Raw genomic sequence first — 11,171 nt, forward strand, 5'->3', positions numbered from 1 at the left:
CGGTTCAAACGTATTTTTAACACACTGCAGAACTTCGGAATGTTTTAGGAAAACATTCTTTCGATTTCAATCCGTTGACTTCATCACTATAAAGAAGCACCGGTCATATTTTCATTCCTATTTGCAACAAAAAATGTCTGTATATGTTTTTCTTTCATATTCCCGTGTGGTTAATTCCCACTTGACATCTTCTCCAATTCCAACCAGCCTCCGGGACTCGTGAATTGAAATAAATTGTCCAAACACCAATCCAGAATTCACCAAAAACAAAATAATTAAACAAGCGCCATTAGACGTAATTACGCACGCTGCGTTATTCGTTTTCACCATTGGCGAACATAGCATATACGGGGAATCATTTGATTAGAATTTTACTTTGAATGTGTACAAAAAAAGAGGAAAAAACATTGAGAGTAGAATGAGATGATGTTGTTGTAAAAACTAAAAAGACGCCCTCAGGGAAGTCGAGGCAAAATGACTTAGAAAACAAAACAAGCACATTATAGCGATAACACAATGTTTATTACAGCTAACATTTGTATGTACACTGATTTCCCTATAACAGCAGCTAAGTAGTCGACTTGCCAAAGGCGTTCAAAGTGTTGGCACAAATTGACGGGCTGTGGGACAACTTTTGCCCGCGGAAACACTTTTGATAGATTGCTAAACGGCCCGAGTGACACCGTAAAGGTATTATTTTGACGGTATACCCTTTGCAAATGTGGCTTGGGACTGCGCATCTTGGGATAAGCATTGAAGTAGGATATTCTAGCGACACATTGCGAACAAATTTAAAAACCTTGGGGTTTAAAAACAAATCAATTTGGTTGATGTCAGTCGGTCATTCATGCGCTGAAGACGGCCCAAGCGGAAAACGAAACGTGAGATTGGGCTACAAATACGTTTGTGTGCTTCTAGACGCTTTAATATTCATAGGATCCAATCCACATACAAATTATTTTAGTGTATTTGAAAATATGATGAATAGCACAAATGCCATGGAGTTCAGTAGTTGTAGCTATCGCCGAAAAAAAACCCATATCGTTTTCTATTCTTATTAATATTGTATGCATATACCACGAGGTGCATTATAATAGAGATTTTTTTAAAGGTGTTGTAATGTTAGAAATGTGCAAACGTAGAAAATTTGGCATCACCGACACCTCGATTCTTCAAATCCATTTTCCTTTATTCGATTTTGTTGTTATCGATTCTGGTCAAATCCGCCATCTCCAATGCAATATTTTGTGCGAATCTCTTCCTACATTTAACTACTTCAAACTGTTCATAATCTTACATTTTGTAATGCCCTACCCTATTAAATGAAAAGAAAATGTATTTAAGGCTTCCAATTAAACTGAATTCCGTTGTTTCATTAATTCCAGGAATGACATGGCGCAAAACTCTCAGATATTTAGGTAACATAAACCTGAATTATATTTTCGTTCGATAACAGATCTATTTAACTTGAAATATTAAAACTAATAACATTCCACCAAATGAATGTTATAGAATTTTCTTTACAGTATCTTTTCTAAAAAGGAATGCTTAATAGTTCTAAAGATTGTCTCTGTGATATTTTTCAACTCGTTTGATCAATCTAGCGAGAGGATGATTTTTTAAAACTATCTTATGGGTTGAATGAAACTTAATCGTTGAGTTCAATGTAAACGTAGATTAGTAGATTAGCCGTTGTCAATATCTAAAGCAGTTTTTTTATTGGTCACTTGAGTGGTCTGGTATCTGCCCCGTTGCACCACCATTTAACGCTTCCTCTCCGAGGTCCGTTTCCAGCCTCTATCGCACCCGGCCCCGACGCACTTGAAACCGTCCAAACTAAAGGGGGCGCGATTCCTCTTCCAACCTCGTCCCCCAGATTGGATGCACGAGTTGCCATCGCAGGGTTTGCGCCAGGAACGGTCCACCCTCGACTGCAGGAGGCCGTCCAGAAAGTTGCTGAGTGCCTCGGCGTCCTCTGGTGACTGAACCTCGTCGTTGAGGGCGGCATCATCTGAGCTCGTTGCTAGGATGGCAAACATGGCGACCACGAGGCCAAGGAATAAGATGTAGTTAGTCATGATGGTGTATCTGTCGAAAAAGCAATAAAACGGTTTATTTCATCAGACCAAGTAATCTCTTGTTTTCCCCCAAATATACAATAGCCTATTTTGATTTGGCCAACACAGCAGGAGGGCGCTATTTGGTTTGGGTAAACAAACACAAACAAACTTTACATCAAACAGCGCCCTCCTGAGTGTCTGCCATATCTCAAATAGGCCAATTGGCACACATGCCGACAGGAGATGTAGCCTAGCCTAGCCATAGCTCTGGCAGCCTATATCGCACACAGCCTTGCTTTAATAATGTTGCATAAAAGTTTCATTATTTGCTATAACGTCCCAACACCTTCCGCAGTTCATGGTGTTGGAAGCCGGCCGTTTGCTGTCATCACATCACGTGACTAGACAATTCTGGACAGATATTTTTAGGGTCACGTGACATGATGTTATTAATAGAATCTCAGTAATACTTGAATTTTATTTGTAGTCTCGTTATGATTAAGAGTTCTCCATTTCTTTATTTGAACCGCATAAATTTTAAATGACCATTTGGGTAGACTAATAGCGATTGTAACAAATTGGAAAATGAGTAATTATTTCAGTAGTTCTAGTGATTGAGACTATGAAAGAACGAAACAATCAGGTCTTCCCAATCTATTTTGAGCTATTTTTAGTGAGTTTTACCAGATTAACTTAAGTAGATGTCATCGGATACAGATACATGCGCCGAGGGACACGTCATGCATGACGTGTCCCTCGACATGCAGATTAAATGATTACCCAGTCAGTTGCAATCCGAACTGATGCAGATTGATCCTGATGTTGCCTGATATTTCGTAACCATTTTAACAGAAATTGGCCTTTTCCCATAACGTCTTCTAGTTACCTATAAATCTCCACCCACCGTTTGTTCAGGAAGACGATACGGTATTGCATTTTATTAGTTATACGCATCGTCTGGCACTTTTGCGTAGAGTTTCTATTACATTCAGGCATTAACCAGTTACGGTATGGCAACCGATCATTTCTCCCCAGACAATTCCTATACAATCTCCACTTAGGTTTCGTTCCTTCAACATCGTAAATCCTCACCGCGGAAGATTAATGCCAGTTGAGCCTTTACTCTTACGGGGATCTGATCCACCTATCAATCTTCTTAAGCCTCAAGCCTTGGGAGACAACGCCGCTATATTCCCTTCCTGCCTGTTACAGGCAGCTTAGGACCTATACGCGTGGTAATTTCCAACTACATGTAGGCCCTATTCCCCGCCCGCCCGCCGCAAATTGAAAAATTCACCCGAGCGAGTGGAAGCACAAACACGCCTCGATTCCCGCCGATCGCAGTGCGTCAAATTGAACGCACATTCTCTGTAAACACCGGGCTGGATAGCGTATAGGCTTAAAGCCGCGTAAAAAAATTGCCCCCACCCCCCCCCCCCCCCCCCAAAAATTCTTTGGTAAATGCGTTTTGATCAGTTCATCCTATGATATCTTCAATATGTGAACGTCTTCTAAGTTTATTCGCAAAACTTTTGTGGGCGTAAAACTTAAAAAAAAAAAAAAAACATGCTTGGTAATGGATAAGCATTGGGATGCCTTGAGCACATCACTATACGCGAACTATAGTCTATACGCAGCTTCAATAACAAACACCAAATGGACCGTCTTTTTGCGGGTTGTCTGGTTTTCCTGAGAATTGTACCGGAAAATATTTGGCGCTAAGAGGTATTTCTATTTAATCAGGCGTCAACAAAATGTTACCCGTGCGCTTTGTTATTATTTCTTTGCTCGTAATTAAAGAATCTTTTGAAATTGGAATTTCTGAAAGTGTTCTTGAAGAAGCATTTAAAGTTATATTACTCAGGTTTACAAAATATTGTTGGTTATATTTAATTATTTATATTTTTGTGCACTTTTATTTTGCTATAGCTCTAAATCAAAATGTTTTGACCTGGTTGTCAATTTATGTGATAAAAGACAAGACAAAATATTTATACGTTTCGAGGCCATTTTGTTTTATTTGCCAAGGTTCGACAAAAAAACAGATTCAGTGGCCAATTTCACATTTTTAATTTGGTTTATTTATAAAAAAAAATAACATAAAAATTGACGTCCGCTTATAACGTGTTCTCACTGCGGGAAAAAGAAAACACGCAACCTGAATTTCTCTACCAACAAAATTGATCAAACCAATAAACCAGCTAAAAATACCCACTGAACTCCAATCAAACGACACTAATAACATTATGTATGTATAAGGTCATTTACGCACCCATTTCTTTGTATAGAAAACTAAAATACAACCCAACGACTATCAATTGACCGACCGAACCCCTACAAAACAAATCAATTTAGGTAAAATCACGCCGAGTGCTTGCAGAAACGGTGAACTTCCGAGAGGCAGTTTCGTCCAAATTGATAAGAAAGCTTTTTTCCCCCTCTTCCCCTCACCCAAATCATCGCAGTTGTCCCCCAACGATGCACTCCCGAGTCAATTAACTCCCAGGGGCTAGAGAGTGTGTTTAATAAGTACTGGACACGAAGAACAAACATAGCGTAAAATCGTAACGATCGCCCCGAGAAATGCCCGGTCACAAAACGCGGCGCGCGCGCCAACCGCAAAATGCTCGCATCATCTTTTCCGAGCTTTTTGTTTTGTTTTGTTTATATCGTTTCATGCAACTGGCTTGATCTGTGTCTTTCCGAGGCCATTACCCACGCTTCTTGTCCGTGTTTTACAGCCATTTCCAAGCCGTCGGAAGCCTTTTTAGAATCGTTGAGGGAAAGTAGGTGAGGGGGCGTGCCCTTAATTTGATTAAGTAGGGTGAATTAAAAGCATAGATGAAAGCAGTCGGGGAGGGGGTTAGGGGGTATTGCTTCAAGCCTGAACGGACTGGTTAAGGAATTCACAAAATTATGAGTTTAGCACGTTATTGATTCAATACCATGACTGTACAAATCGATGCAGCTAAAGTTCAGCCACGTCTATAACACAAGTATTAAAATTCTCTTATTTTTTCGTCCGAAAGATTTTGTTTCCCAAAGATTTGCAGTGATATTTTGTGTGTCTGTATAATCTCTTTTTTTCTAACGACAGAAAAACGTGACTGCGCAAACGAATATGCAGACACGGCTGTGATTCTGAGGAGCTACAAAATCGCGAATACAGGGTGAGTAAAAAAAAAAAAAAAAACTCAAATGTCACGACCATTTTTTTTATTGAAGTTCTGCATGTAGCACTTTCAATATCTAGGATATGAAAGCCCAATTAATAAGCTTTCTTTTAGTACAAGAATCATTCAAATCACTCATGTTCTTTTCAAGTTACCGATTTTTAAACACAAACACCGTTTTAAAGTTCTGTCCATGGATCACAAAAAAAGGTGCGTGTTCTTTCAGCAAAACTAAAACAATTCTCATAGGATGTATGTGAATTGTTTTAGTTTTGCTGAAAGAATACTTACCTTTTTTTTGTGATCCGTGGATAGAACTTTAAAACGTTGTTTGTGTTTAAAATTCCGTAACTTGAAAAGTTGAGTGATTTGAATGATTCTTGTACTAAAAGAAAGCTTATAAATTTGGGTTTCCCTTTTTTTTATTTGACTCGCCCTGTGTAACCGTTTATGAAGTGTAAGATGTGTTTTTTGCTTGAACGGTGTTTCAAAGGGATCGCCAAACTTGGCGCATGCGCAGAATTTGAAAAAGCTTCTGCATGGATTTGTACAAGTGAATCCGTAAACGGTGTATAAACTCAAGCCGATGCTAGTAGTCAAAAGTTCTGCCCACCAAGATGGCTGCAGTGCATAAGCTCTATATAACAAATCATCTTACATCACGTTTTCAAGTGAACAGAACAAAAGAAGAAATAAGAGTCAGGCTTTTTTTCCTAGAATTTTTCGAAATTCTTAGGGTGTCCATGCGATGACCTTTTCTTAGGAACACATTTTGTGCAACTTTCTACTCCTCTCAAAATGTATGAAAACTGTCCGACATCCCTTTTTTTGATTTTTGATTAATTCTATTGGAAAGTGCACTTCTTTAAACATTTGAATAATTCCATGCTTTTTCGGACAACCGAGGGCGTTGTTGCTGTGACGTCATTCATCAGGAAGACACTGTTCAGTTTAGCGGTTTTATGTTGAAATTGTGAGCCAACAAATTTCGTTTATTGAAAACATTTGTGAGACAAATTTGCTCGTTGGCTTTCTGCCATGTACTGACACAACAACGAATCACCAAAGAAAAATAAACTTAAAATTTACAACAGCAAAAATTGATATTCAAAATTCTGGCAACTTTGGTGCTGAAATAGCTGTAACATTGAGGTTTCCGACTGAAATGTCATCACATTTTGCTACATTTACATTAGTATAAACTACCAAAAAGGCACTAAAAAAACTCGAAAATGGCAAAACGAAAATTAAAAATCAGGTTACATAGGACACAAAGGTATACATTTTGAAGGATTACATTTAAAAAAATACATTGCATGGGCCCCAACGATAATGTGCAGTTGCTATAGTTACCCTTCGCAGTTAACTCAGACTCCTAAACGTATCTTTCAACACTGATCCGTTTTTCAATCAAAAGTCTTGCAATGTGACACCCACTAAATCCGATATGTAAAAAAGTTCTCAAATGTTTAACGGAACACGCGCAAGCCTGCAGCGACATCGTCAGTTTTCGAATATCCACCTTAATCCAGCGCGACGCTTTCAATTACCCACCCGTCCAATCGTCCCATTCGACGGATCAACAAACTCTCCCCCACGCTATACATGACAAATGTTCACGACACAGCACGTCGCCACAAGCTGCATCCTTCAAATTCATTTTACAGAAAGATTCTCTTTTGTGTCAGTTGTCACGTGAACGGTTCAACCATTGCACTTCCTTTTTCAACAAACTAAAGTTGCTTAAAAGGATTCGTCGTTTCACTCAATATTGGTCATTTTTTTTATTAACTACCCTGTCTTTTTGTCACATACTTTTCCCTAAAAGCATCGATAAGCGCGTTTAGTGAACTTCCACGTGAAGAAAACGAGGTTTACGGAAGTGGTCGGACCTACAAGTAATGACTGATTTTCCTCGTGTCCTAAAAAAAAGTCCCTCTTGGAAAGATTTGTTTTCTTTTAATCCAAACAATTGCTATATGTAAAATTTGTGTTCGTTATTAACTTAGATGCGGTAGTTTTTTATAAGATATTTAAGGCATTAAAGGGTGATTGTTAAAAAAACACCTGTACTTGTAAGGTGGAAGGTCTTTGATGCGACACCGCACAACAACAACATTCTTCTTGGGAAGATATTTTTAAAAGAAATATCCAAATCATTTCCATATCTATACTTTGTGTTCGTTATGAACTTAAATGCGGTACTTTTGCTCGTTAAAAGATATTCAATTCAATTCAATTCAATATTTTATTTCATCACAATGAAAAGACTTTAAAAGTTAAATTCATCTTCTCAATGTTAAACATACAAGAATTTACGATGAAAATACAATTCACGAAAAAAGTATAAAACGCCAGTAAAAAATGCCTGCTGTGGGGAAAAAAAGAAGTTTGAAATAAAAAAAAGTAAAAATCTATAAAAAGCTTGTTGTAAAAACAATTCAAATCTACATACTGATGTGCTAAGTTAGTTATTGAAAAAGTTCTAGTGTGATTATAAAAACATTGCCAACGGTATGTATCTGATAAAATTAGAAGTGTAGAGATGAAAGGCACTAGGTGAAAAAGACAATGATGTGCTAAGTTAGTTATTGAAAAAGTTCTAGTGTGATTATAAAAACATTGCCAACGGTATGTATCTGATAAAATTAGAAGTGTAGAGATGAAAGGCACTAGGTGAAAAAGACAATCTGAACCGGTTTATGTGAGTGGGGAGTGCTCGAAATCGTCCTGATGGGAGTATGTGTATAGATGAATGGAGAGGATGAGTTGGGTCGGCAGTTTCGTGGGATATATGAAAGGGTGGTGGTTGAGACATCTGCACTTGTAGGTGGAATGTCTTTGGTTCGACACCCGCACAAACCAATTCACTGAAGAGTGCTTCGTCAAAAGTAAAAATGAAACGAGTTATTTATGGTATGACCACAAATAACTACAGAAGTTTGTTGTGAAAAACAGTAGTGAACGGTAATGCACATGTGTGTCTCTCCTCGCTGTAAACTTTTGTACAATGTGATTCAACTTTAAAGTTACTCCAGGGCATTCGGATTTCAGATTACTTTTCCCAACTCCGTTATTTCATCAAAATCATGGCTTATGTTGTTATTTCCTGTACATATAAGCTGAGGCACACCAGGACGTCAAAACCTTAAATCGCTGGACTCGAGAAAACATGTCCCTTTTAAAAAAGAATGACTTTTACTATCCCACCCTTGGGAGTATGTGGTCCCCTCTGAGATTCCCATCCCACTTGATAATCTACTCTACAGTATCAGTTTCTTCTCAGAGAAAACATTCGTCTTATTTCCCTGGAGTGTAGCAAGTACTCCGCCTTGTACACCCCAAAAGGACATCGCTGAGCCGAAATGATTTCTCGTCGAGGATAATTCGAAGTCAAATGCCAAAGTCTCCATCGAGCACATTTTTTATTTTGATAACTTTTATTTAAATTGCTGTGCGGAGGAGGAAATATAGGGCATCACGGGAAAGAAAAAGAACAAGGAAAAGTGCATGAATTCCTGGGAGAAATCAGTGAATCCGTCTCAGTCTTACGAATTGGGTTGAGGGGGAAAAGCCTGAATTTTTGCAACACTTCGAGGTCACAGTAAAAGACTGTCTGGCATTTTCACAGGCGGGACTTATCTTGGGACAACAGTGCGCATTGCCATTTTGTCGCGGTGTTGTCAATCAAACAAATGAAAAGGTTTTCTTCCAGATATGAAATTGTGACGTGAGTATTCGATCAGCAAAACAACTAGATCGGTGGTCGAGTGGTAAATGTCTGCACTAAGCGGGAGGTAGTGGGTTCGAGTCCCACCCGAGTAGTTGGCGATTTTTTTCCTCACAAGCCCTCGGAGAACGCGGAGTATATATACAGTGTTTGTTTAAGAAATAATACAACGTCGGTGCAAATTGGAGTTTGATCAAAGAGTTGCTTATATTTTAACTAAATTCTAACCAAGCACTTTTTTTATTTGAAAATTGATGACTTTTTGCAGCAAATTGTTTTTCTCCATCGGTGAGATGTTGACAGTGATAATTTGTGTAATCCAAAGTTTTCTTTTAGCCAAAATTGACCTAGTTCTGTATTTTTTTAAAAAAATGATTGATAGTTTCGGATGAAAATGAAAGATGTATCACCTTATTTTCAGGTATCAGCATTAAGCATTGAGTAATTGTTGGATTTGTAGATCGTTCAACCTGATCTAATGGAAGTCTTGAAGCGACCTAAATACATCTCCCATTCCGTGCCTGGTACACCCAATGGTTAATCCCAAGAGACACTCACCTGTTTTCGCGGCTCAATTAAACCCTCAGCTCTGCAGGTGATTATAGCAACTCTTCAGTGGAGACCAAGGCGATGCGACACGGGGAGCAAAGTATGTCTTATGGATGCAAGGTCCACCGTCTTGACAAGACCAGGTCCAGGCAAATGATTCACTACTCCCTACCCCACCTTGATGCAACTAACCCAGCAAGTGCCAAAGACAACTCTTAAAAACCCAGTCCTTCCGTCGACTGGAAACAGTCCTCCTTCACGTGGGCGATTAGATTACCGCTCCGTCTTCAATCACCCATACGCGTGCTGGCACAGCAGCGCCTGGGTCACGCTGCGTCAAATCAAGAGGAGGACTGGTGCATGTCTAGGGATAGCTTTATAATAATATCGTAAGCAATTTTTGGCGATTGCCGCTCATTTGGTGTGGCCTGGTGAAAATGCTGGATTCTAAGCTATACGTCATCATGATGAAGACAGGGTGTGCGAGTTCGGGAGCGAGAGCAGCTTTTCCTAAGAAGCGATGACTGATGAGTCTCATCGTTGAAAACCGTAGTCTCTGTCAGACACTGATTTCTTGCATAAAACCACTGCAATTCAAAAATCCTCTAGAATAATTTCATGTAAATGAAACACTTTCACCCAACACCGCGATTAGATTATGAAACCTATTCCTGATTTTTTTTCTATCGTAGCATTTCACTTTCAGTTTCCCTTTCCCCTCCAACTTTTCTTCAGTAAACACTAAATAATACACCACGTGCCAAAGAAAAACTGATAGAGAAAAATCATTTTAGTAATCGGACATTAATCATTGTACTCCAAGGCCATGCCCGGCCACACTCAATAACTCACACACTTGTGAATTTCTATACGCCCGAGGACAATGCTTTGTGTTTCCCTTTGCCCCTGTAATATAACACTCTCCCATAGACTAAGCACGTAAATGTATGATCGAGGACCGCTTTCAACAAAAGACCCAACGCTCGAGGACTGAAAGAATCTTTTGTTCTCCCTTGTGTGTCTGTCCTCTAACGTAAAGCCGTACATGTTAACTCCCACCAATCGGTTATTAAATTGTCGTCATTTTTTAATCTGCTGAACCATGAACAGAAATGCATTGTCAATGAAACTCACGTATCTTGTACATCCCTCATCGACAAGAAATCTTAAACAGTGCGAGAAGACGATTCAATCACAAATTCTCAAGTCTCAAATGGTTCATTCTTATTGATTGTTGTTGCTGCTTCGCTTGCTCGTACAGTTTATGATTGTCAACGTCTTAGCACATCTTTATCTAAAATACATTTCCCTGTTTATTTTCTCTGAACCTGATATTCCTTCACGGCCTTGGACACAAAGTCCGACAAGAGACAGTTATGTTCCAATTTTTTTCTCCCTGATAGCTTTTAAATCTAAAAGATATCGTTCCATATTTTTATATCAATTTATTGTCTCCTTGTCTGCTTATCCCCGTGTGCATCCGGAATATAGGAATAGAGAAGCGACCTAGAGATGGATTCTTAAGTTAAGCCTCTTAATCGCTTGACATTTTTGTCAACCATTAAAATCTTCACAACTCGCCTTTTTCCCCCGCGTTTTTCTAGAAAGCCTTGTCAGCGAGAAGTTTCACAAATCACCAAACACCAATCATACCTCATG

General features: G+C 38.9%; 1 protein-coding gene across 1 annotated transcript; it reads right to left on the reverse strand.

Moving 5' to 3' along the window:
• Positions 1-497: 497 nt before the first annotated feature.
• On the reverse strand, positions 498-9,918 carry LOC119734258. Its single transcript, XM_038207636.1, has 2 exons — positions 9,522-9,918; positions 498-2,088 (listed from the first exon to the last, which is right to left on the reverse strand). The coding sequence occupies exon 2, from the start codon at positions 2,076-2,078 to the stop codon at positions 1,764-1,766; it is 315 nt and encodes a 104-aa protein (XP_038063564.1). The 5' UTR covers positions 2,079-2,088; positions 9,522-9,918; the 3' UTR covers positions 498-1,763.
• Between the last annotated feature and the right edge of the window lie 1,253 nt (positions 9,919-11,171).

The sequence above is a fragment of the Patiria miniata genome, unplaced genomic scaffold (genome assembly GCF_015706575.1).
Source record: "Patiria miniata isolate m_02_andy unplaced genomic scaffold, ASM1570657v1 HiC_scaffold_27, whole genome shotgun sequence".
In the NCBI taxonomy this organism is placed as follows: Eukaryota; Metazoa; Echinodermata; class Asteroidea; order Valvatida; family Asterinidae; genus Patiria; species Patiria miniata.

Excerpts from the sequence above, each read along its gene's own strand:
- LOC119734258 (XM_038207636.1), bottom strand. The coding sequence starts at position 2,078 with ATGACTAACTACATCTTATTCCTTGGCCTCGTGGTCGCCATGTTTGCC.